Source organism: Manacus candei, unplaced genomic scaffold (assembly GCF_025592945.1).
Source record: "Manacus candei isolate 608988 ecotype Guabito, Panama unplaced genomic scaffold, ASM2559294v1 h1tg000057l, whole genome shotgun sequence".
NCBI lineage: Eukaryota > Metazoa > Chordata > Aves > Passeriformes > Pipridae > Manacus > Manacus candei.
The window spans coordinates 14,461,187-14,486,877 of NW_026138105.1; the positions used below are offsets into that span (position 1 = coordinate 14,461,187).

Below are 25,691 nucleotides of genomic sequence, written 5' to 3' on the forward strand. Positions count from 1 at the left end.
GGGACACAAACAATACCGAGTTATCTTTTGTTATGCAGACAGTTAGAGGAACACACTCAGAACGGGACAGGCGGGACACGCCACAGACACTGGAAACTCCCTTCCAGCCAGAGTAAAAGGGCACAGTGGATGCCCCCCCCTCCCGGCTTGGCAGTGACCAGGCAGTGGGCAGAGCTGGCGCTGGGCACTGCGAGGCACTGACTCACCCTGCTGAGACACAGGAAGGAGGCGGGCGGCCAAGTCCGCTCCTCTGCCAAGGAGCAGCCCTGATGTGCAGGGCTGAACGTGGGAGAGAACACTCCAGAGTGGGGTCTGCTGGGGATGAGGGTCTCACAAGGCCAGGAATGAGCTGGGGAGGGAGCCCCTTACCCATCCGTGCAGTGTGCTGTCCTCTCCCGTGTGAACGCGTGAGTTGGGCGCTCAGAGAAGTAAGGAAAAGCAAAGGAAAAACAAGCATGAATGGTAACTGTGCTCCCTGCCCAGGCAGAGCCCCTGCCTCCCCCCGCCTTCCCCCCACCAACCTCCTGCCACGCGTGGCACAGCCCCTGCCAGACCCGCAGCCCGACACTGCGGGTACCGAGCTCTGCCCGAGGCGGCTGCGGAGGGGTGACCCCGCTGCAGCGACCCTCCCTGGGGGCCGGGGACCCTGCCGGGGACTCTCCGTGCGTCCCGGCGAACGTGGAGACCCTCCGTGAGGAGCGGGTACCGCGCACGGGGGCCCTGCTCTCCGCGGGGGCCAGGGGCCGCGCACGGGCCGCCTGTGATCCTAGACGGGGACCGGAGACCCCATCCCCGCCGCAGGACTCCCGGGGGGCTCCGGCAGCGGCGGGGCAGCGGCCGGGAGGAGCGGAGCGGGTGCCGCGGTGATGGGCGCGCCGGGCCCGCCCCGCAGCGCCGAGCGCCGCCCCGCAGCGCCGCTGGGGCGGGGGGGCCCGGCCGAGCCCCGCGCCCAGCCCCGTCCCCGGCACGGCCCGGGCGCAGCAGCCGCATGTCGGGGCCCGGCGCGCAGAGCCGCAGCCGGCGGCTGCCCGGTAAGTGCCGGCGCGGGGTGGGAGCGGGGTGGGAGCGGGGCTCCGAACCGGGCGGGCAGGGCTCGGGTGCCACATCCCCTCCAACCCCCCCGCAGCTCCCACCTGAGGCCCCGACAAAGCCGCTGTGACCCCCCTGCCGTCCCCGCAGCCTCCGGCCCGGCCGCCCCGAGCCGCCGCGGAACCAACCTGCTGCCCCGGCGGCTTTAACCGGGGGCTGCTGCCCGGGGAGCGCCGTGCCCGGGACGGGGATGCTCGGGGAACGGGGGGATTTGGGGGACACCTTCCTTGGGAAGGGGCTGAGATCAGGGACCTGTTGCGGAGTGGCGTCGGCACCCCTCGGAGAGCGGGGGACTCCCGGCTGGAGCGGGTCCCCCCGCACCCGCGGGGCTGAGGGTATGAGGATGCTGAGCAGAGTAAAACCATCAGCGAGTGGCGGGGCGAGCGGCAGCCGGGGGACCGGGGCTTGCTGGGGGCCAGCCAGCCAGGGACGGTGCCCGGGTCATGCCCGCCGTGCCTCGGGCACCGCGCTGCTCGCCTGGCTGCCCCGTCCTCACGCTTCTCTCGCATGAAAGGAAGCAGCGCCCCGCAAATAGCAGGGTCTTATGACACAGCCTCTGCCGGGGAAGGAGCTCCGGGCGGCAGGGAGGGATATTTTTAGTGCAGAGACGCAGGGGATTTGGAGATCGCTCGGAGGAGTGCAGGCAATGAAACCGCGGCACACACAGGGGTTACGAGGTGTCATGTCCTCCCTCTCCAGCTCTCCCCCCTTCCCACTTTTCCCGGCAAGCAGCTCTGCCAAAACCACTGCCTCCCTCGCACTTGCCTGGTGCATTTCCTCTCACCAGGGCTACGGTTATTTTTTGCTGTGCTGCAACACGAGGTCAGACGTGCCGATGGAGAACCGTGCAGGGAATTAACGCTCAGGCAGCCGGTGCGTCCAGAATCCCGTCTCTGCACAGCCTGGCCCCGAGTGATTCTCTAGGGCATTCCCAGCTCTCCACACCATCCACTTCTTCCAAGACTGAAGGAGCTGAAAGCCCTTGGGAATTACCCTTGTCCCACGGGGGTTGTGCTGGGGCAGGGTGACAGGGAAAGGCCATCTCTGCAGAGCCTCCCAGAGGATGCTGTGGCAGCTGAGGAGCTGCATCGTCCCCCAGCCATCTCCTCACAGCCCTGCACGTAGGGATCAGGAGGGCAAGGTGCACTCTGCCAAGCTGGGCAGCAGTGGGACATTCTAGGCTTCTCTGGAGGAGCAGAGTCAAAGGTTTGGGCTCCAGGAAAGCTCAGGGAGAAGAGCAAAAGCCAGCCTACTCTAGCTCTTCCATTCACCAGGGAACTGGTGAATGCTTGGAGCAACCCACTACTTAAACTCTGCTCACCTCCCCAGCACCCCGCTGTCCCTCTCACAGCCCAGATTATTTTTAAATCCTTTGAAATCTCTGCGAGGTATTGCAGAGCTGTGGCCTCAGGAAAAGGCCATCCCCATCCTCTCTTGGCCTTGTGCCTCCACTGACAAGCTTTCTCCCACCCCAAATACACCCCTCCTATCTACCAGCACAGAGGGGGGATCCCATGGGCCAAGGAGGAATGAAAAGTGCATCCACTCCCAGCGGAAACACAGCCAGATGATTGAAACGTGCTCCACTCCCAGTCTGGATGCAGGGTCAGAAGCACCCTGAGCTGGTGCTCCCTGCACCCTCCAGCCCTGCCTGACCCTTGCCCCGTGCTAACTGCACCTTGGAGTTGCTCCTCTCCCAGCCCACTCGGGCGAGGCTGTGGAGGGGACAGCTTGCAGAGCTTTGCTTCTCAGCCAGCCCTCCCACACCTTCCCCCACCACAGCGTAGCCACGAGCCCACATTGCGTGAGGGGTGGCCCTGGCAGGGCAGAGGGGCCAGCGGGGCCATCGTCCTCGGAGCAGGCGAGAAGGAAATCCCCGCCTGCACTTCCTGGTGGGGATCCTGCCCTGCCCTGCCCACCCAAACTCTGCAGCAGTGTTTGGCCCCGGTTCCTCTCCAAGCTGCACTGGCTAACAAGCCGTGAGAGCTGGAAGGCTCTGAAGGCAGCGGGGCTCTCGGTGCCCGCGCTGGGCGGTTCAGCCAGCGGGGCAGAGCCTGGCTCTGAATGCTGATCAGCCTCCAGCCCCCCGGCCGAGCGGGCTGCGGTAATAACCATGACAATAGCAATAAAAGCCAGGCCACCAGCAGGTACCGACAGATCCCCCACGGTGCACAGGGGCCGCATTGTGTGTGCGAACGTGTCCCGCGGTGGGAACATGCCAGCCGGATGAGACAATCCCCACGGCTGGTGACCGGCCGTCACATGGGCAAGGGCCGCGGCAGGGAATGCCGTGCTCCTTTATTTCCCCGGCAAGGGTTGCTGAGAGGCAGCGACACTGGCAGGGCTGTTCGCTCCCCCGGGGCCCGGAAGAGCCCCGGGAGGGGGGGAAGGCTCCGTCCCCGGCTCTTACCGCGGTCACGGGTCAGGCAGGGCCAAGCACAGCCCCAGCTGCTGCCTCCCGCTGCCGGCCTTCCTTACATAATGGGATCTCAGTGCTCGTGCCCAGCTCCCCGGCGACAGCTCGAAAACAAGTTCATAAACAGGTCCTGCTAATTTCTCCCTCTAGAGAAACCCTGGCGCCCACAGGAATGCTGCCTCCAGCTGCCTGTCCTCCCTCTCCCCAAGCACCTTTACGAGTATCGGTCACGTGCTGGGGAGACATGGGCAGTGAGAACATTAATAGCACACACTTATGACACCTGGGACAGCACCTGAGAGCATTTGGGTTTATTTTGTCTTTGCATTGCAGGAGGATTTAGAGACTTTTCCTTACCTCACACTGGGGTCCCTTTGGCAAGGTGTCCCACGAAGAGTTGGTCTGTCACCCTGAATCCAGAAGCCAGCACAGCCTGTGCCCTGAGCCCAGCCTCCCTAGGGCTCTCCTCAGTGTGGTGAACTGCGGAAGTTTGCCATGGATTCAGCACAGCTGGGCTTGGGGACACAGCTCTGCCTGGGACAGTCAGCACAGGGCTGATTCCAGCTGCTGAAGGGAGTCAGCTTTGTAATCGGTGCCTTGATCAGCCCCTCTTGTCCCCCACTCTGCTCTGCAGATGGCACAGGGTGGCCAGAGGTGTTTGCTGTACCCCAGTGGCACTGGGCTGCTACTGATGGTGAGGCAGCTTTCCCAGCAGGAAAGCTTCCCTGGCACCACGGCTCTTACCCCGGGTCCTGCACAGCACACCGAGCCTCGGCACCACTGCTTTGGTCAGACATACCAAGGCAGAGATCCCTTCAGGCAGCCAGGAGTGCTGCCCCAGGCAGTGCAGGAAGACGCTGAGCAGCCAGAGGAGGACCACAGCCTTTTCCAGAAAGCGGATGGTGACTGGCACTGAGTCATGGTGCATCCCCACGCAGTGCTGCCAGCACAACCCAGCCCGCAGGGGCAGCCACCTGCAGATGATGGGGTTTCACTGAAGGATGCCCCAGAAATGGAGTGCAGAGAAACCCTGGAAGGGCTCTCGGGAAGATGTGACATTGATCTCCAGGACACCTCACCAGGCTCACCACCTCTCTCCCATTTGGGTCTTGTGCTGCTCCATGCTACTGAAAGCCAGTCCCTCTGCTGTGCTCACCCCTGCTCCTGTCAGACAGGGTGGGGATGCTGCTCCCCAGCCTGGGGGAGCAGAGGGTTTGGGCCGTGCTCAGGCAGAGCAGAGGATGTTTGTTTGGTTTCCTTGGTTACTGCACTGCCTGCTCCAGTAATCACATTTTCCTTGTGCTGACTGGGCCAAGACCAGCAGAGAGGAAATATGGAATGGCTGAGGTCAAACACCAGCCTGGGAACAGCCGGGGCCACCAGCCACAACCTTCTGTGCCACTTGGGTCCTTGCTGTTGTGGGTACTCAACCCAAAAGGGGGTTACCAGGCCCAGGGATGAGCAACGAGCTCCTTCAGCAACAGCCCCAGGGCTCCCACCAGTCCCTCCAGTGAGCCAGGGACACAGGCACCGGGCGGTGAACTGCGTGAGGAATTGCAGGAATGAAAATGTTTGTGCAGGCAGAAGCCAAGCTGGCTGTGAGCAGGGATGTGAGCGGGAGCCTGCGAGCGTGGGTGCAGCGTATTTATAGCGACGGTGGCGGCGGGGGCGTGCACGGGCAGGGGTGACAGGGTTGCGAGTGGCTTTTGTTCCTTATGCATCCCTCAGCCCAGAAACCCTGGAGCACTAACGCCAGTTCTCATCCCTTGGAACTCCCCTGGTCATTAGCATTCACAGACAGCCCTTGGTTGGGTAGCAAGGAAACTGAAACTCGAACGTGCGCAAACCGCGGCTCATCTCACACCAGCACCCTTTTTCCCCGATAATTCCCTCCAGCAGTCGTGAGCATATGAGCTCCCTATTCCTGGCTGCCTTGCACCTCAGGAGCAGGATCCGAGCGAGGCTCCACACAGCATGTGCTGGTGACGCTGCCATGCCGGTGTGTAACATCTACCCACGGTGACTAACTCAGTGTGTGCTGGTAAAGCAGAGCAGAGGGGACTCACCAGCCCCCCAGCACAGCTGTACGGTGTGAGCTGGCACAGAAGGGCTCAGACAGCCCTGCCTGGCCTGACTCTCCTCCCCTTTCTCCCCAGCCGACATGGAGCAGGCCCAGCGGAGCCTGGATGCGGAGCAAATGCAGCAGCAGCAGCTCAAACTACGGGACCGGCAGAAGTTCTTTGAGGAGGTTTTCCAGCACGACGTGGATTTCTTCTTCCCGATGTCTCACCTGCAGATAGAGCATCGGAGACGTAAGTACTGTGGGCACCAGCACGGGGCTGGGGGGTTTCAGGGAACAATGACACAGGGGTTAGAGATGGGTGGGACATCCCCAGGCGGTGGGGACACACATGTCCTGCACCGAGACAGGACCACACAGGCTGTGTGTGGGTGTGCTGTGCTGTGCATTACTCACACCACTTAACTGAAGGCACTTGCACACGGGTACCCAAACTGGCGCCCTGCAGAGTCACTGGCTTCGGGCAGGCTCCTCCAGACAGCAGTTTGGAGCAGGGACAAGGACTGCAGTGAGACAGCAGGGGCTTCAGGAGGGATGTTTTAAGGAAACATGATTTTCCTGGGGGTCCCTTACCAGCAAGTAGAATTCAGTTCCCCGTGTCAAGGCTGGTCTCCCTCCTCAGGGTCCTACCTACACAGTGCTGATGGTGCCCTTTACCTGGCACTAACACCCACCTTTTCACTGGACTCTCTCTCTTGCAGCTCCCTTAGGCAGCATTTCCTCCATGGAAGTGAATGTGGACATGCTGGAGCAGATGGACATGATGGACCTGTCAGACCAGGACACAGTGGATGTGTTTCTGGGCTGTGGGACAGAGGAGAGCAGCATTGTTGGATCCCTGCCAGGTATGTGCAGTCCTGGCCTTTTGTGGGCCAGGCTGGAAGCCCTTCCTGCCCCCAGTGCCCACACTGGCTTGTTCCTCAGCCCTGGCCACCCTGCAGGCAGATCCACACCCACCCAAAGGGAGACACTTGGTGCTGGGGTCTGTGAGGTTGGAGGGATCTCACCCCAGGCTGCTCCACGTCAGTATCCAGCTCCACAGCCCAGACATACAGACCCCTGTAAAAACCTTGTGCTGCAGAAGACAGGAGAGCCCAGGCACCTCCCTTATCCGTGGGTCAAATTCTTTTGTCCTGAAGCGCCTCTGGAGCAGCCAGTGTTTAGTCATGAGTCCCCAGGCCCCCACTGTGCTGCAGAGCTCACTGTGCTGAGTGGGAAAGCTGCAGGACCCCTCCACCCCCCAGCCAGACCCCAGAGAGGGCAGGGAGAGCCCAGGGTGGCCGCACCTTCCTCCACGCACACAGGTCACTGAGGTCAGGCCAAACATCTCCTGGCCTGCTGCAGCCTCACACAGCACAGCTCTGAGCTGTGCTTCATGTGAGACGGAAACGGCTCCACTGCCAAAGCCGGGGAAGGAATGTGCAGCAACTGCCCGAGCCAAGCCGGGGGTGTGAGGTGGGGAACGGCCACAGCGGCCGCACGGGGAGCAGCCAGGAATGCACAGCCTGCCGAGGAATAAAGCACGCGTTTTGGAGGGGCTGTCCATGAAGCCTAGGGAGCAATAAACCTCCAGAAGGCTTTTTATTTCTCACACTGCTCTCTCCTCCAGGGGCAGATGCCAGCCAGTGCCCAGAGGAGATCACCCTGCAAGTGCCCGACGCAGCCGAGAGCAAGTCTCGCATTTCCTCCACGTCCTCGGCCTCCACGGATCTGAACAGCCTGGACACCAGTGAGGAGGGGGCCGAGACCCCCGTGGTGCAGTCGGATGAGGAGGACCTGCAGGAGGACAGTTCCAAAGAGCAGGTGGCAAGAAGCTAGCAGGCAGCTCTGCCCAGCTCCCAGCCTCCTCCACAAGGACTTACCAGCCCAGAGGAAGGAAAGCTGCTGGTGCTCAGCAAACCCCTTCCTGGACTGCTGCCCTGCCAGAGGGAAGAGATGGTTTTCCCCTCCTCTCCCTCCACGGGTTCTCCTGGCAGCCAAAAGGAGAAGGAAAGGGGTATTGTAAGCTCCCAAAATTAACTCTTCAGGCTTTGCTGCTAACATTCCTTGCTTCACCCCCCCCAAAAAATGCTGAGCATCCCACAGCCCCACCATTCCCAGAAAGCCATCCCTTGGGACCCCAGTTCCCCCTGTTCTACTGACAAAGGTTTTTCCCAGACAAGCACTTAACAACAGAGAAATAACACTGCACACAGAGAAATAACACTGATCTAACCAAGCAGTGGGTGTGTGTGTCTTTGGGAGAGAACAGCGCCGGGTGAGGGTTTGGAGGGGATCACAGGGGGCAGAGCAGTGCAAAGCCAGCGTGCCAAGGGTGCCACGCAGGAGCAAACAAAACCTCCTGTTGCACAGCCCAGGGATGGTTCCTGAGCAGACAGCACAGACCTTGGCAGAGAAGGGCTGTAAGTGCAGCAGGTCACCCTGCTGAGGAACCCGGGCTGTGCCTCCAGGAGGGAGGGAGCCAGCACAGACACAACCTGAGCAGCTGGGGGGATGGTGACCTGGAACCACCTGCCAGGAGCACACTGGGGATCTCCCACACAGGTGGGATGAGTGGAGAACACCAGCACACGCAGCACCAGACGCTGCTGCTCCCCCAGCACAGCAGCCCTGGCTGGAGGCTGCTCCGGAGGAGTGGAGGAACAGCATCAACATGAAGCCACTCTGCAACTTGGTCCCTGCAGGCCAGGCCAAGAGGAGTTGGGCACGAAGCTGGTACTGCCACTATCAGTGGCTGCAGCCCAGGAAAGGGCTGTCCCTGCTCTGGCTGTGTCAGCACAGCCGTGGTCACCAGAAAAGGAGCCTGGGAGATGAGCAAAAGGAGCCAGTGAATGCTTCTCATCCTGGCTGCTTCCTGCAGTGTGTTCAGACACCCCTGCACTCCTGTCAGCCAACCCACCTGACACCAGCTGGAGTGCTCCATGTCTATATTGCAGCATGAATACGTTGCATGTTCTGCCTTCAGCTGTTTATTAGATGGGAAATTGGTTGAGAAGAGAAACAAGGGCCAGGCTTCAAGACTTCTCAGGTCCTGCCACAGGGACTCCCAAAGTAGGTGCAGGGTAATTAATAGCTCTGGCTGGATGTTTTTATCTTCAATTACCTACCAAATGCATCTAAGCCTTTATTACTTACCAGTATCTTGTTGCAAGGAGTTGCCCAGCTTGAAAAAAAGAAACAAAAGAAACCCAACAAGCAACATTGTAAAGCAATTTGACCTTTTTTTTTTTTTTTTCTGGGCATGCTACCTTTTTGGTTTCATGTGATGCCCCTAATAAGCAAGAGGCAGAAAAAAAAGCTGTAAAATAAGCAAGAGGGGAAAAAAAAGCGCTATAAAGGAACTCCTTATCCTTTACAAACACTGAGTCAATGGGATTTGATTCCAAGTTAATGTTGCATGAAGACCTTAGATCTAAGCAAGTAAGTGGGTAATTGAATAGGTGTAGCACCTGGTAAGTGACAACCCCATGTTGTCACAATTTTTATGCTTATTTCCTACCGGAGCAAACCATTAGTACTCTCAAATCATCACGGGGAATAACCAGCCAGAACGGGAGTGGGTGTGAGCTCCACGGGACTGTCACTGCCTTGCTGTGGCTGCCCTTTTCCTCCCCCTGGGGTGGCCCCGGGCTCGGAGGGGGGGCTCCCGGAAGGCTCTGCACCCGCAGATAGACGCTGCCCTCCGGAAAGGAGCCGTCACGGAGGGGGGGAGAGCCGCCAGCAGCGGGAAGGGCTGGGACGAGCAAGGGAGCCGGGACAGGCACAGCCCCCGCAGGGAACCCCAAACTCAGGGGCTGCCCCTGCAGCACCAACGTCACAGGCGGGGGGGAGGGAGCCCCCGGGAGCCCCTCGCACCCCCTAGACCAGCAGAGATGGACTCGGTGATCCTTGTGGTCGCTCCAGCTCCGAATATTCTGTGCAAACAGCGGCGCTCGCTGCTGGGCGGGGGGTGGGCGCAGGCACAGACAGGCGGGCGCTTCCCCCCGCAGAGGCTCCAGCTCCGTGCAGCAGCTCCTCGGCGGGTCCTCGGGGCCGCGACCCCAGGTAGGGGCAGCCGCCCCGGCCCGGAGGGAGGGAGGAAAGGAGAACGGACGGATGGATGGTCTCCATAGCCCACGTCTCCACGGGCCCCCGGAAGCGGCGCCATTGGCGGGCGGAAGCGGAAGCGGCGCGGGGTGGGCGGGCCGCGGGATGGCGGCGGCGGCGGTGCTGCTGCTGCTGCTGGCGGCGTGTCCCGGCCCCGGGCGGGCGGGCACGGGGCGGGAGCGGCGGGACGAGCTGCGGGAGGAGCTGCTGCTGAGCCCGCTGCCCACCGGGGACGTGGCCGCCACCTTCCAGTTCCGCACGCGGTGGGACGCGGACCTGCAGCGAGGCGCAGGTAGGGCGTGCCGCGCCGGGGCGGACCGGGCCGCTATTGGCTGACCTGGGGGGCGGACCGGGCTATTATTGGCTGGCGCTGGGGCGGACCGGGCCGCTATTGGCTGGGGCGCGGCGCAGGGGCGGGGCCATCGCGGCGTGATGGTTTGCATTGGGTTATGACGTCGGGGCGAGTGACGTCAGAGGCGAGCAGGGCAGGGCACAGTAGGCCTGCGGGAGGCCGAGAGTTGCGGTGACGTCACACCCCCAGGGGGTTTGGGATGGGGGTACAAGCGGATTGCGTGTGATGGTGAAAGCAGGGGCAGTGTCAGGGGATGACGTCATGCTTGGCCAGGCCCTGGTGTGACGTCAGGGGCAGGGATGGGGAATGAGGTGGGCAGGGACTAATGCTGCCCACACAGTCTCTCACTACAGGCTGTTCCCGAAGGCGCTGGGGCGGCTGGTGGCGGCGCTGGGTGTGCGGGAACTCCACCTCGCCCTCACCCAGGGCTTCTGGCGCACGCGGTTCTGGGGGCAGCCGCCCCTCCAGGCACCCGCCGGCGCCGAGCTCTGGGTCTGGTTCCAGCCCACAGTCACCGAGTAGGTACCCCAGCCATGGATCTGTTTCCCCGGGTCTTTCCATGGCCCCTGATCCCAGGAGCTGTGGCTCGTCTCTCAGGAGGCAGCTGCATTGTGTGAATTGGTCTCCTGAGTGGAAAATGTCTGCTGGAATAAAGGGCCCAGAATGCCAGGAGTAGCTCTAAAAAAAAGCAGAACATATCCCCACTCAGTGCACAGGGCAGGATGTGGTGCTGAGGGCACTAAAGTAATTCCTTTGTGGGCTCTGTGTTGACAAACCCCTTACTGCACTAATGGGATGGGGTTATATCTTGACCTCTCATCCATGACTCACTTCCTTTTACTCCCATCCAGTATCTGTCACCATGTCCCGTAGCACTCAGCCCCTGTTCAAGCTGCAGCAGCTCTGTGGGGACTCACAGAGCTCTCTCTTCCCTACAAGTGTCCTGTTTATTGAATGTTACTGACTTAATGCTTGTTGTTCCAAGGATTTGAGCTGCTCAGCAATCTCTGGTATCTATTCTCACACAGTGTTGACAAAGCCTGGAAAGAACTGAGCAACATCCTCTCGGGAATATTCTGTGCTTCTCTCAACTTCATTGACTCAACCAACACAGTTATTCCAACAGCATCCTTCAAACCCCTGGGCTTAGCCAACGGTGAGCCCTGCTCTGCCCTCTCACTCTTGCCTCTTGCTCTCGTTCTTCCCTGTGCCACTGCCAGGATTCTGGTGCAGATCCTGCAGTGACTCTGGGTCTGGGTACAACAGGGTCTGTTAACCTCCTCCTTGAAGTGTTTCCTCTCCCTGCAAACAGGCCTTGCATTTGAACAGAGGAAGCTCACAAGCAGTACATGGCAGATGCTCCCAGGCCCTTGTCTGTCTCTCTGAAAAGTATTTTATGAAAGTGAGAACTACAGGATTTAAGACCCTCATGAAAAAAAATCTGCTAGGATACATCCTTACACGCACATCCTTACTCTTTCCAAATCACTGAACAGAGTGGGAGGTATTCCCGATGGAGCTCATGGCATTTGGGGCACATTGAGAGGGTGGTGGGTGTGGGGTGGAACAGCCTGTGGCAGTACCAGGCTCTTGACCCTGCAGCTCCCTCCCAGGGACAGACCACCATCTCCTGCGATACGCCGTGCTGCCCCGGGAGGTCGTCTGCACAGAGAACCTCACGCCTTGGAAGAAGCTGCTCCCCTGTGGCTCAAAGGTAACAGCAAGTCCTGCTGCCTCCTTGGGTCACTCCCAATGAAACATGAAGTCTCAGCCAGGCCTTTCTCCCATGGGAGCAGAGGGCAGGGCAGGGGCTGAGTCTCTCCTCTGCTCCCTGCAGGCCGGGCTCGCTGTGCTGCTGAAGGCCGAGCGCTTGTTCCACAGCAGCTACCACTCACAGGCAGTGCACATCCGCCCCGTCTGCAGGGTAAGCTCCAGGCTCAGCTCCCTCCCTGAACATCCCAACAGAGAATCCACAGCCTCCTTGTCACGCTGTAAGGTGACACACTGGTTTGCCCAGCTCTGCTGCCGTGGGTTCACTGTGTCTAACACAGCTGTTGTCCTGCTGCTCTGGGCTCACCTGCATCCCAGTGGTGATCCTGGTAGAGTTCCAGCTCTGTCCTGGTGTTCTGACCCTCCAGAAGGTGTGATCAGAGCCACTTCTCTCTTTGTTTTCCAGGATGACTCCTGCATGGCTGTGTCCTGGGAGCTCAGACAGACCCTCACTGTGGTCTTTGATGTCTTCTCCAGCGGTCAAGGAAAGAAAGGTAAGCCCGGGGGTTGTGCACTGTGGTGCTCGAGTGCCCCCAGCCTGCAGCACTTCACTGCCTGCCACTGCCTTTGCTTCCCACAGACTGGTCCCTCTTCAAGATGTTCTCTCGCACACTGACTGATGCCTGTCCTCTGGCGTCGCAGAGCAAAGTCTACGTTGACATCTCCCCCAAGAACAAGGTAAGCTCACGGACCAGAGAGCACCCCCTGCTCCCTCGTGTGGCTCTGAAACATCCCCACCTGCACCCCCTGCACAGCCCAGCCCCTGGGAGCCCTGCAGGGCTAACAATGGGAGGCAGTTTCCTTGCTCTGCCCATGGCAGTGGGGATGAGCCTGCTGGTGTTAGTGAGAGCGCTGAGCTGCCACCTCAGGTGGGTGGGAAAGCTGGGGGCCAGCTGGAGGGGCTTTGCCCAGCACTGCCAGTTACTTCAAGGGGCACTTTTCCTTTCATGGCCCATTCGCTTTCTCAGGAAAAGGAGCTACTGGAAGTGACACCCCCTCCAACATCCGTACACGAAGCAGTTGTCCAGGGAGACAAGAAAACCTACGCTGTCTATGACCTGCTGAGCCCCTCGCTCTTCAACACATCTCGCAGCCTTAACGTGCAGCTGAAGTGGAAGCGGCCCCAAGACAGCTGTGAGTGAGCAGAACTTCACTCCATCTGCACTGCTGGCCAGGGCTCCAGGCCTAAAGCTCCCCTGGCCCGGCCCCCATTGGTGTCCCTCTGTGCCCCGCAGCGGAGATGCCCATCCCCGTGCTCCACGCCCAGCGGTACGTGGGTGGGTACGGGCTGCAGACCGGCGAGATCTGCACTCTCATCTACAACACCCACCCCTACCGGGCCTTCCCCGTGATCCTGCTGGAGACTGTGCCCTGGTACCTGCGGCTCTACGTGCACACCCTCACTATCATCACCAAGGGCAAGGAAAACAAGCCAAGTAAGTGAACCCTTCTGGGAGCACGTGCCACCCGATTTCCTTGGCATGAGCAGCTCATTCCAGAGAGAGGTTAGCCCCTCCCTTGGGCCCCAGTGATCACTGAGAATCTGGATTGTGAAATAAAACATCTTAGGATGTTTTCCTACCCTTGAGTTCAGTGCTCACAGCAGATGAGACTACTAAGTCTGTTTTATAAGAGGCACGTGGATGGTGTTTCATAATCCAACAAGGGTGTAAACCAAAGTGAATTAATTTTTGTAGTACAGGAGGCTCAATTTAAAACTGATGAGTGGGTTTTATTTTGCATTTGTAACTTTCCTTATGAACACCTGACTTTTATGGGTCATCAGCTCTAAAGACCAGCTAGATTTAGCTCTAACACATGCTTTTTGCTACGGTTACATCTTCACTTGCCCAGAAAAACTCTCTCAGGACAGTGGAATCAGGAGCCCCCACCCCATGGGAGATGCCCTGGCCATGTGAGATTGCACAAGGTCCCCCTGGTGCCATTGACAGCATCTCTTTGGGGTTAGGTTACATCCATTACCAGCCAGCCCAGGACCGGAGACGGCCTCACCTCTTGGAAATGCTGATCCAGCTGCCAGCCAACTCCGTCACCAAGATCACAATCCAGTTTGAGAGGGCCTTGTTGAAGTGGACAGAGTACCCACCTGACCCTAATCATGGCTTTTATGTCGGGTAATGACATTCCTCAGCTCCTCAGCCCTCCTGGGCCTCACGCAGGACTTGCTGCCCAGGTCTCTGGGGATGTCTTTGCTGACAATGGCATGTTTTTGTCTCCTCAGTTCATCTGTGCTCAGTGCCCTGGTGCCCAGTGTGATTGCGATGAAGGACGTGGATGTGGAGCAGAGCCCTCTCTTCACCTCGCTGTGCGTGTGCCTGTGCTGGGGAGCGGGGCTGTACTGCAGCCTGGGGCCTGTGGCCACTGTCATCCCATCTGGTGAGCACAAAGCAGTGGCCCTGTGTGGGCTGACGTTCCCCTTCCTGTTTCCACTCCCCAGGTTTCCTTCCTCTGATGGCTCCAGCTATTTTGTGCGCCTGTACACGGAGCCGCTGCTGGTGAACCTGCCAACACCAGACTTCAGCATGCCCTACAACGTCATCTGCCTCACCTGCACCGTGGTGGCCGTGTGCTACGGCTCCTTCTACAACCTGCTGACCAGAACGTTCCACGTGGAGGAGCCGAGCCGGGGCGGGCTGGCCAAGCGGCTGGCCAACGTCATCCGAAAGCTCAGGGGGGTGCCCCTGCTCTGAGAGGAACCAGGGCAGCCAGCACTGGCTGTGGGGCTCCGTGGGGAGACCCAGGGAGCAGAGCTCCGATGCCACTTGTCTTGGCTGGAAGCACCCTGCTCCATTTTGCTGCCTGGATCTCTTTGGGATCCAACAAGCTGAGAGATCGCTTCCATCCTGAAGATGGAAAATGGCTCTAAGCCCGTTGACTACTGAACTGCACTGCTATGGGATTGGGAAAGGTACAAGACTTCTGTTTGGGAGAGGTGTAACATGCTGGGAATGATGCTGGAAGTAAACTTGAGTGTTTTGTACATTTGTGCTGCTCCTGGTTGGTTTTACTTTCTCAGCCCCACAGGCAGAGTTGACCCTGTAGGACTGTGAGCTGCCAGCTCTCTATCACACTGCCTGGGTGAGCTGGGAGGAGATGCAGGCATGACCAGGGGAAGGGCTGTGATCTGCTGCAAAGAGAAGGATTCATCTGCTCTGACACCTCGCCTTCCACAACTGCTGTGTTTCACAGCTCCCTCCTGTCACACTTGACCACATTTGAGCCAATTTGTAAAGTAATTGCTGGCCACAGTGTATGTCTGTCTCCTCAGCCATGGCAAGGATTTATTTTTTTTCTCAGGAACTTCTATTTGCAACATTTTGAAACCACTCCACCTACTCACCCCTTTGCTGCATCACAAGATTCTCCTCAGTATAATTTCTGCATGTCTGCCCAGGGGCTCCCTTGCACCCATGGTGTCCCCAAAGCTTTGGGGAGCCTTGGCTCAGCAGACCCCAAGTACTGAGCTGTGGCCAGCCCTGGGCTGGGAATGCAGGAACACCAGCACCACTCTGCTCTACACTTATTTTCACAAAATACAAATTACCACCTTCTGATTCACACAAAGCAGTGGGAGGAGGCTGGTGGTGCTGCTTGGCCTCTGACAGTCTTGTTTTCAGGGATCAGAACAGAAACTGCTCACAAGCAGCTAAATAAAGCACAGGGAAACCACTAGAAGAAATATTCCCTAGGACCAAAGCAGAACACAGCCAGAAGTCCTTTAAAAACTTCCATTTCGAACAGAAAAACCATAAGAACCTCCCATTGCCTGCACTGAACAATCTGTTCCCACTGGCCTGGGATTACCTTTCCCTTCCCTGCCAGAGATGCCCTTTTCTCTGCAGCTCCTTACAGATCCACTCCACCGGATGGCTCCATGCAGCCTGCAGAGCTGCTGAAATACATGACTTTTGGATGATCCCTCTCTGTTCCTGCTTGCTCAAAAGGATGCCACGGGGCCAGGAGCTCACGCTGCTTCCAGCCACAGCTCTGCCAGCCAGGCTTCAAGTGCAAAACGGAATTTCTTTATAGAAAGCTGGAACTACAACCGAACAAAACCTCAGCGAGCTCACAGCTCCCACAGCAGGGCAGGGGGATGCAGCCAGGAGGGTCCACATGGCAGTTTGCAAAAGGATTTGGAGACCTCAAATTGTTTCAGGTTGGGTCCAGTAGAAATCCTGCAGACTGCAACCAGCAGCACGTGGGGGAGCAGCTCGGAGCAGCCCAGCTCCCGGGCTGTAGCCTGCTTGCTGCAGATGTTAGGTGGGATCCAGGAAGGGCCCTGAGTGCCAGGGCCATGGACTGCCCTGGGAATCATCAGCTGGCATCTACCATCAGAGCTGGCATCAGCCAAAGGCTTTAGGGCCACTCCTATGCGGTGCCATAAACAGGGAATTTAAACACCCTGTAAAGAGGTCAGCCCAGAATAATGGCAGAGCAGGGGGAAACTGGATCCACCCCTGCTGGGCCCTTGGGGAGCAGGTCTTATCACACCCATCAATGCACAGGCCAGCCAAGCACAAAACCCTGCGGGAAACGGTGGCTCTGCAAACACGGCTGGGTGGGTTTAAATGGCTGTGAAAATGCCAATCTTAAAATCTTAGTTTTCGGTTTTTGTTTTTTTTTTTTTTTTTTTTTCCTGGACTATTTTGCTCCCTTCCCTGCATGGCCCCTTGGGCTCCTCAGTACAGGAGAGACATGGAGCTCTCAGAGGGCAGTCCAGGGCAGGGCTGTGAGGATGATGAGGGGACTGGAGCATCTCTCTTGTGAGGAAAAGCTGAGGGAGCTGGGGCTGTTCAGCCTGGAGATGACTGAGAGGGGATCTTATCTGTGAGCAGCTGCAGGGAGGGTGTCCAGAGGATGGAGCCAGGCACTTCCTGGACCCACAAAGATCACCCAGTCCAACTCCTGGCCCTGCACAGACACCCCAATCCCATCCTGTCCCTCAGAGTGTTGTCCAAATGCTCCTGGAGCTCTGGCAGCCTCGGGGCCGTGACCACTGCCCTGGGGAGCCTGTTCAGTGCCCCACCACCGTCTGGGGGAAGAACCTTTTTCTAATATCGAACTTAAACCTGCCCTGACACAACTCCAGACCATTCCCTGGGGTCCTGTGGCCGGTCACCAGAGAACAGATCGGTGCTGGCCCTCCTGAGGGTGTTGACGAGCGCAACGAGGTCTCCCCTCATCCTCCTCTCTCCAAGGCTGAAGAGACCAAGCGGCCTCAGGCGCCCTTCGCACGGCTCACTGTAACCCCCGTGCACACAATAAACCTTTCAGTAAAGCAGAAAACACCCAACAAACACCCGCAAATCCGCGCTCCGGCAGCACCGCCCGCCTGACCCCGCGCAGGCGCAGTGCCGCGCGCCCCGCGCAGGCGCACCCGGCCCGGCCCCGCCGCGCGGGGCTCCCGGACCCGCCCGAGGCGCCGCCGGCCCCGCTCCGTGCGCTCCCTCCGCCGAGCAGCTCCGCGCCCGGGGCCCGCACGGGCCGCAGCGGGCCCGGCCACAGGCGGGCGGCCGGCCGGGGCCTGCGGGGCCTGCCGGCGCGGGCGGCGGTGTCCCCGGCTCCCGGGCGGCCTCTCCCTCCCTGCTCGGGGCGGCCCCGGGATGGCGGCGTGAGGCGGCGGCTCCGCGCCGTGAGTACGGGCCGGGGGGCGCGGGGCGGCGGGCGGGACCCCGCCGGGCCGGGCCGGAGCGGGGGTGACCGCGGGAACGGCGGGGGCCGGGGGAGAACGGGGGAAGGTTTCCCAGCTGCGGGGTGCGGAGAAGGCTCCAGCCGACCGCGAGGTTGTTGCCAGCACGGACAGAACGGCATTGCCTGCGCCCGCCCCGCTTCCCTCCGCTCTCGGGCGGTTACGGCTCGGAGCTCTCGTTAGCGCCGGGCCCGTTCCTCCCCGGGTAACACAACGCTTGGACAGCGGAGGCAGCAGCTGGGCTTGCGTGGTCCTGGTGGGTCCCTCCTAACGCGGGATGTTCTGTGATGTTCTTTGAGCACAGCACTGCGGACCCTACACATGCTCGGAGCCAGTTGCAGGGCGGGTTTACAGCCTGTTCTGTCATGCGAACATTGCTCATGACATCCCAAACGTGCAAGTGCAAGAGAAGAGGGAAAACAAGCTCTTAAATGCAGTCCAACAGCACACTGAACTCTTCCATATTTCCCTGACACTGAAACATTACAATGGATCTTGCAAATACTGTTATAGTTGAATAACTTTTGTCTTTCCAACCTATATGTGATAACTTCTCATAACCCCTTGCCCAAACTGCATTTTTGCCTCTCTACAGGAGACACAAAAAACTGGCCTTTATCGGGCGAAATTCAGGCCTCTGAAGCCTCTTGAAGGCACAAAACTTAGAGAAGGGATCCAAATGAAAACTTTTTTTTTTTAGGGAATGGGCCTCGAATTCCTGATCTCTGGATGTTAGACAAGGGCAAAAGGCAGGAATGAGGACCACGAGAATTAATAAATTAGTACAAATGAAACTAGCAGTACTTCAGATGACAACTGTGAATGTTGACATCCCACCACGGAGCTGACTGACTTAAGCTTCTGCTTCGGTGATTCCTGGTGAATTCCAGGCTCAGTCCAAGTTCTCCAAAAAACAATTAGTTTTAGTTTGGATCACTTCTCTACCTTTTGTGGAGAGAAGCACACATCATACTGCTGCCTTCCTGCTCACAGATGGAGGTTTGTTCACCCTGGTGCTGTGAAGGCACTGCAGTCCAGATGGAGTGGGCACTGCCTCTGGACACATCCTCATCCACCCCCCTGAGTAACGAACTTCAGAGGGCAGCTATGGAAGTGATGGAAAGAGTGGCTCAGCAGAGACCCTCACTTTTCACAACATGAGTTGCTTTGGCTTGTCTCTACCTTGAGAAGTCAAAGCACTCTGTAAGCCCGAGGCTTGGTTAGTCAAGGATTTGTTGCTCTTTTGGAAACTGCTTGCAATTATATTGCACCACTTCTTAGTCTGCATCAAGTGTTCAAGGCATGAACTTATCCAAGACTGGGGTAAGGCCTTTGCCAAAAATTCTAGACTCACTCTTTCCAGCTGAGTCATACCAGCAGATAAAGCTTTAAATAAAAATTGAAAAAATAGCGTCAAGGCTAAAAAAAGCCCCGAAGAAGTTAATCCCTGATACTGCAAATAGGTCTGAGAGTTCAAACAGTCGTGGTTCTTGGGTTTACGACAGAGGGTTGGCATCTGGGACACTGCTCTCCTGTTACTGTTCTTAACTGAACTCCTCAAACTCGTCACTTGATAGCTCTTCACCTCTCTTATGGCCCCGGTGCTCTGGGAGTTGTGTATTTTTTAGCAGCGGCTTTGGGTGCTCTGTGGTACTGGAGTTGGTTTTGAACATGTGCTGACAGTGAGAAGCACAGTAATGGCTGTGACAGGGGTTTGGATCAAAAGAATTTTAAGAGATCTGTACTACAGGTGAGCCTCATAGGCAAGAAACAGTTCAAGTACCTGAGGCTTATACTTAAGTTTAGGTGCACTGTATAACCTGACAGATTTTTCTCTAACCAATGTATCTTTTCATTCCCCAGCAGAAACTTCAGCTTTTGGGAAAGGGGGAGAATGGCACCAGCATGCCCCAGTAATAAGGTTACTCAATGTTTTATTGCAAACCTTTCAGCTGCCAGTCCGGATGACTCTGTAGCATCTGCTGGGGAGGTTCCATCCAGACAGTACTGGCTTAAAGGCTGCCTTAGTAAGGTCTGAACAAGCTTCCCTTTGAAGTGCTTAGGGAAAGCCAGCTGATTATTCTCCCCTGTCAGGGTAAATGGACTGTTAAGGAATTAAAACATTCTTGAGAAAGGTACAGACTTGGTATTGGCATACTGATGTGTCAAACCTGTGGTGTAGGAACACCTCTTGACGTCCTAATTGGTGAATTAGCTTGTACAATGTGGAGGAACAGCTCACTCGCTCCTCAGATGGATTTATTCCAGAATGTGACTGATCGATTTGAAGGCAGTACAGGCTTGAACTGTGCTACTCACTCTAGACTTGCCAGAACTGAAGGTTTGTTTCTGGCTGGGAAAGGTGTGCCACTGCCCTCTCACTGGAATTCCAAAATTCTCCCAGCAAACATGTGCCAGTAGGACCAGCTGGTTTTGAATAGTCTTGGGAAGGAAGATGACAGAGGGAAGGGCTGGGAACGCGATGGAAGCCAATTAATAAGCATGTGGAAAAGTATTGGTGTCTGACTAGTAGTGAGGTGCACAGGGAACCTCCCCAGGCTGCTCCTCTGCCTGCAGGAACTGGCAGGGAAGAGGCTCCGGCAGCACGTGCAGATCGGAGGGAGCCGATGGCTGTGGGAGGAGCAGCGGGAGCATCGCCAGCTCTGCTGCCCAGGGGGCTGAAGGGAGTTCAAGTGGCTCCAAGAGCTGCAGAGGGGCGAGAGGAGGCAAAGGTGGTGCGGTGGAAAGGAGCCCTCGGGTAAACATGAGTGGGCACCAAGTCAGATGATTTGAGGGCGAGAGGAGAGCGGGACACGGGGCAGGCTGAGGAGGGAGGTGAGTCAGGCAGGGGAGAACAAGAGCAACTGGTTGAGTAAAAGCAGGATGCGGTTGTGAAACCAGTGCTTTGGGTGACAGGTGATTATTTGCTCTGAGACGTGGTTATCTTTGGCTTAGATCGTGAGGAGGGGACAAAGACAATAAGGTAGGAATCTTTCATTTGCAGGTTTCACCTTGCTTGAGAATCCAGGCAAAACTGAACATTGCTGTGGCTTCCAGAAGGATTTGCCTGTCCTGGGCACCAAGGAGAGAGTTCCCTGCTCAGCAAAGAGTTGATAACCAGAGACACTGTTTCTCTTTGATCAATAGTATGGAAAGAAAACTCAGTCTCATTGCCAGTTGTACAAAGAAATCTCTAGTGAAGAGCATGTATCTTACTAGTGGAAAGTCCCTTGAGGAAAACAGAGCTACAGAAGTCTCCAATAGTGGGTAATTTATCTAGGATCAGCTGTGGGATAGAGCAAAGGGTCCTCAGCCTTTAACTGGGAGATAGCAAAGGGGCATGTGAAAATACAAGCAAACTGACTACAGATACAAAGAGCAACTGTTCAGATATCTGCATTTGTCAAAAATCCAGGAGGTTTCCAGGTTGAAGGGCATTGGCACTGAAACTTCATAGTAAAAATAACCCCTATTAAATGGTTCTTTATTCTGCAGAGTGGCTGCATTTATTACTACAAGCAACTAGCTCTTGCAGGAAACACTAATATTTAAAAATGGGTAACTTGTTCTGAGATGGCTTTGTGTTTGTAAGAAGTGCTTAGGTAAAGCTTAGATGCTTAAAATCAATTTGCTGTTTAGAGTGTTATTGTGAAGAGCATTGTAGGAGCAAGGACACCAGACCATGAAATGAATTATAATTATTTTCAGGCTGTGATCATTTGTACAGTTTGGGGGCTAAAGGCTAATTACCTTCCCATTCAAATATTTGTTGTTAAATCTTTTCTGTCCATTCTTCCCCTTGGAAAAAAAAAAGTTCTCCAATCCTTCTGCAGTGTTTTTACTCCAGAAACGTGGGAGCAATTCACAAGGGCCAGCAGACAGCATGTTTTGGTATGAAATAAGTAATTGCTATTTCCAGCTTATAGATGGGGAAAAAGGCTTGGGACTAGACTTGCCCTTAAAGATGCAAGTGAATGACCTGCATAAAACAGGACTAAAATGGGCAGCTTTATTCCTGTGATTTGCTTTATCCATATTGCAGTGTAAAGTAACTCTGGTTGCTGAGCTGCAGTTTGGTTTAACTAACTGAATTTTAGCTGCCCTTTTTTTGCTGGAGAACACTCTCCTGCAGGAGCAGCAGCACAACATACTTCCCCCAAATAATCTATTTGTGCTGGTGGGGGTGTTGGCCTGTATTCTCTTACTGCCATTAAAATAAAATAGTTCCTGGTGCTCAGCACACAGCGATGGCAAAGTCCTTCCTGCTGCTGACAGCAGAGCCCAGTCTGACCTCAGTGTTCTTCTGGAAGAGAACCGTGTGTGGTTTTCTCTTGGCTTTTCTGTGCAATCCCTCATTCTCCCTCCCTTTGCCAGGAAATCCCTTCTCCTGCCAACAGGAGCCAGTGGAATGTGCTGTTTGTTTACCTTCTCACTCCTTCATCCTACTAACCTTCCCACCCCCAAGCTGTAATCCTGACAGGCTGGGCTCAGCCCTTCATCCTTCTGACAGAGCAGTGCCCCACTGAGTACTTGCAGATAAAAGGATTGCTGCCAGGAGCTGTCCTGACCAGACTCTCCTTAGTGGGGGTGAGGCCATGTCATCCTGCAAGGCTGTCCTCTTGCCTGACTTTCTCTGCCCTGGCTGGCAGCTGCTTCCTTCAATGTTGCTGCCTGTCATCATAAAATGCTATAGGATAGCAGGGAAGAACATGCTTCCAAGGCTCTTCCCTTTTCCACCATTCCCCTGCATGGTTTTTCCCTTTTTGGGGCAGTAATGTAGGAGTACCCTCTTCTCACGGGTTTACTGCACAAACTGAAGGATAACTTCCAGTTAGTCCCTCCCAACCATACTGATACCTTCTAGCCTGCCCTGCTATTGCTATCCCAGACTGCTGAACTTCACTCTACTGCCCCCTTCCAACAGTTCAGGACCTGTAAACACACTGTAAAGCATTGTTTTTAAAGCCATCTGAAATTCTTGAAAATGTTTGTAGTGCTTCAAAAGGCAAAACAGAACCACATGTTTAGTGTAGCTGAGGTGATTGCTAAAGGTAGGAGCAGGTTTTCTGGACTTGTAGTGTGCTGCCATCCCTGCTTAGGAAAGCCCTTAAAGCTCACTTTTTCCACAGGGTTTTATAATAATCCAAGTGAGGAAATCCTGTGTTTACAGCACTTATGGAAATTGCCATTTTGAGCCTATCCCCTCTTTGATCTATTCACGTTCTTTGTCTTATCTGACTTCAGCTGTTTGGCAGGGATTATAAATCCTTAAGCAGGGACCGTCCCCCCCTTTGTTTCACAGCCTGGACACTGCCAGGGCTTTCCTGGGTGGCTACACGTGTAGCTGGACTGCTCTGCTGTCCTGCTGGAAGACTATTGTCTGTGCCTGGGAGGAAGCAGTCTGTGTGCTGAACAATTCCTAGACACTTCCTACACCGATGCTCCCTTAACACTTCTCTGTGGCACCCAGTCCTTTACCCCTCAATTGCCCTTCTTTTTACTGTCACTCAGGTCTTTGGGTGGCCTTGGGTAAATACGTGCATAGGAAGGCTGTGGCAGCTTGTTTGCCTTTTCATTTCCCCTTCTCCCTTTCTGTTCCTGCACTGTGCTAAAAGGGTCTCACGATTGTTAGCCTGGGTAAAAGCCTGAAGAACAGAGCACACAGGAAACGCTTCTACACCAGCAATAGCTAATCCTGTCCCCAGCTGAGTGGTTCAGAAAGCAGGAAACTTTCCACCAGCTCCAAGACACACCAGAATTTAGTACTGGGAGGTCAAACATCAGCATATGATGCTTGGGAGTAAATGAAGCTGTATGAGAGTGTCAGTTGATTTTTTTTTTGCTGTGTTTCTCTGACAGTCTGACATTTTGCCCTCCCTACAGACAGCCTGCCTGCCAGAGGAGTTGCTGGAGACTGTTCTGGAGCACATCTGACTGCTGCTGCCACGAGACCCCAGCCAGCCACAATGTACTGCCTGCAGTGGTTGCTCCCTGTCCTGCTCATACCCAAGCCCCTCAACCCGGCCTTGTGGTTCAGTCACTCAATGTTCATGGGATTCTACCTGCTCAGTTTTCTCCTGGAACGGAAACCTTGCACGATTTGTGCCTTGGTCTTCCTGGCAGCTCTATTCCTCATCTGCTACAGTTGCTGGGGGAACTGCTTCTTGTATCACTGCACAGGATCCCAGTTGCCAGAATCAGCTCACGATCCCAGCATAGTGGGCACCTAGAAACCCATAACCTTCCAGTCTGCTGAGGGCTCTTGTTTGGCTTTTAAATAGGGGATGGGGCTGGGGAGGAGGGGGGTGTTAGGTATGGGACTGGAATAAGGACAGCCTGTTTCCTGTAACTGTGCGTGGACTAGAGTGGCAAGTTCCTCCCACTCTGCCTGTGAAATTCGACTCGTTTACTGTGTGAACTCTGGCAGCACCACCTGCTTTTTTAGAAGCAGAAGTCTTTTTTTTTCCTTCCCGTATCACCGGGAACAGACACCAGCCCTCCCAACCGAGAACTGCTGAAGGCCGAGCCACTGGCCCCTGGTGGCAGTGGTGGAGTTGTGTCACTGGTCTGCATTAGGCCACGGTGGTCTAACTCAGGGCTCTCGGCCCTCTGATCCTGCTCGAGTAGCTACAAGATTCTCTCAGTCTCTCTTTGTGGGGAGCCACCTTTCCACTTTGCTGATCAAGGGCAAATGCTACAGCTCACAGATGCACTTGGCCAAAAGCTGCTGGGGCCAGAGGCAGTTGAGTCACCTCCTCCTGCTCAGCCTGCCAAAGAGATGTGTGCACTGCCCAAGTGCTTTCTGAACTCCATATGCTCCGAGATGATCCCAGCCTGAAAGCCTCAGTTATGCTGCTGCTTTTATAAAGCCTCACAGGCAGCAGAGACTCTCTCTTCCCCTCCTCCTAGATGTCCAGGGTTTACCAAGGTATTGACTGTTGGGATAAAGACACAGGGTTTTAGAAGCCACTGTGAACTTCACCCTACAAAACCTGTGCTAGCCCAGGAGTCCGGGCGTGGGCAGGGCAGGAGAGGGTCCTGAGGTAGAGGCATGGCTTGAAGCAGTAAGTGCTTCAACCATTTTCAGTGTTAGCATTTTTGGGCTAGAGGTGACAGAAGGTGCTGGTGCTACTGACTGGAGAAGTGCTGAGGCTGGAAAAACACCTGATATCTCCAGCTTCTCTGGCAGAAGGATGTCAAGCAGCTGAGGTGGTGGTGGGTCAAGCCTAAAGCCTGGGGCAGAGGTTGGTTTGTGAGAAGCCTTAGAGGTTGACACAAAACACTTGTCTCTAAACTTTAAAGGTGTCCCTCCCCTTTGCCCTCTGTTTGTCTTTCCTCCAGTCTCCTGCTGGAGAACAGCAGAAGTGGCTGTTGCTGTCCTGAGGCAGTTCAAGCTATGAGGTTGTGAAACTTCCAGAGTATTGTTTGTTCATTGCACAGCTGTTCAAAATGTTTAATAAAGCTTTATAAACTTTGGTCTATGGCCTCCTGCCCAGCATGATGTGTTGGCTGCTCATTGTGGATGCCTTAGCCCAGCAATCATGTGTTTCTGCATTGTTCTGTTCCCAGCACAGTAACCCCGGAGCTGAGTCTCCAGCAAGAGGCAGAGCCTGTTTGCCCTGTAGCTCCCAGTACTGATTCTTCTCCTTGACTGGTTAACCTGACCATGGGCAGAGTGGGAACCAGACTGGCAATTCCTAAACAGGCTCATCTCACAGCCAGAAGCACCTCCTGTGTATCTCTGCACTTACGTGACAGATTCCCCCTTCTCTTACTGCTTACGAAATAAACCCCCAGAGCTGTGCCCTGGAAGCCACTAATCCCTGGTGCCGACAGTAAAAGTGTCTGCCGGGAGCTCACGCCGTGTAAGCCCATCCCACGACACCACATAACCCCAACTGTCCCTCTGCTCGGGGCAGAGACCTGCCTGCAGCCCAGCTGAGCTGTGGTGCTGTGAGCCCTTCCCAGCCTGGGCTGTAGGACTGGGGGAGAAGGACCGTCAGATCCAACAGCACCCAGGAGCACCCGAGAATGGCACAGGGTGTGGGAGCTGCTGGAGCTGACACTGGCTTGCTCTACCCTCGCCGTGAAGCCCAGGTCCAAGTTGGAAAGAGTTCACGGCATATTAGTGTTTACATGATTAAAAAAAGCGTGTGCCACATCAAAAATAGATGTGACAGCTCTGTCA

General features: G+C 56.1%; 3 protein-coding genes across 3 annotated transcripts; all 3 read left to right on the top strand.

Annotated features, from left to right (window-relative positions):
- Positions 1–829: 829 nt before the first annotated feature.
- On the top strand, positions 830–7,803 carry DBNDD2 (dysbindin domain containing 2). Its single transcript, XM_051803070.1, has 4 exons — positions 830–1,031; positions 5,662–5,817; positions 6,287–6,430; positions 7,195–7,803. The coding sequence occupies exons 1-4, from the start codon at positions 989–991 to the stop codon at positions 7,401–7,403; spliced, it is 552 nt and encodes a 183-aa protein (XP_051659030.1). The 5' UTR covers positions 830–988; the 3' UTR covers positions 7,404–7,803.
- A 1,946-nt stretch (positions 7,804–9,749) lies between these two features.
- Positions 9,750–14,794, top strand: PIGT (phosphatidylinositol glycan anchor biosynthesis class T). Its single transcript, XM_051803027.1, has 12 exons — positions 9,750–9,963; positions 10,364–10,541; positions 11,052–11,179; positions 11,637–11,737; positions 11,861–11,947; positions 12,200–12,287; positions 12,374–12,471; positions 12,762–12,927; positions 13,029–13,229; positions 13,763–13,928; positions 14,036–14,119; positions 14,252–14,794. The coding sequence occupies exons 1-12, from the start codon at positions 9,777–9,779 to the stop codon at positions 14,502–14,504; spliced, it is 1,737 nt and encodes a 578-aa protein (XP_051658987.1). The 5' UTR covers positions 9,750–9,776; the 3' UTR covers positions 14,505–14,794.
- A 2,472-nt stretch (positions 14,795–17,266) lies between these two features.
- On the top strand, positions 17,267–25,001 carry BLCAP (BLCAP apoptosis inducing factor). Its single transcript, XM_051803085.1, has 2 exons — positions 17,267–17,446; positions 23,387–25,001. The coding sequence occupies exon 2, from the start codon at positions 23,470–23,472 to the stop codon at positions 23,731–23,733; it is 264 nt and encodes an 87-aa protein (XP_051659045.1). The 5' UTR covers positions 17,267–17,446; positions 23,387–23,469; the 3' UTR covers positions 23,734–25,001.
- The last annotated feature ends 690 nt before the right edge of the window (positions 25,002–25,691 follow it).

Bases quoted from the DNA above. Each gene is read 5' to 3' on its own strand.
- DBNDD2 (XM_051803070.1), top strand. From the start codon at position 989: ATGTCGGGGCCCGGCGCGCAGAGCCGCAGCCGGCGGCTGCCCG. The intron at 5,818-6,286 runs GTAAGTACTGTG...TCTCTCTTGCAG, and splicing joins GCAGATAGAGCATCGGAGAC to CTCCCTTAGGCAGCATTTCC. The intron at 6,431-7,194 runs GTATGTGCAGTC...TCTCTCCTCCAG, and splicing joins CATTGTTGGATCCCTGCCAG to GGGCAGATGCCAGCCAGTGC.
- PIGT (XM_051803027.1), top strand. From the start codon at position 9,777: ATGGCGGCGGCGGCGGTGCTGCTGCTGCTGCTGGCGGCGTGTCCCGGC. The intron at 13,230-13,762 runs GTAAGTGAACCC...CTTTGGGGTTAG, and splicing joins GGGCAAGGAAAACAAGCCAA to GTTACATCCATTACCAGCCA. The intron at 13,929-14,035 runs GTAATGACATTC...TTGTCTCCTCAG, and splicing joins AATCATGGCTTTTATGTCGG to TTCATCTGTGCTCAGTGCCC.
- BLCAP (XM_051803085.1), top strand. From the start codon at position 23,470: ATGTACTGCCTGCAGTGGTTGCTCCCTGTCCTGCTCATACCCAAGCCC.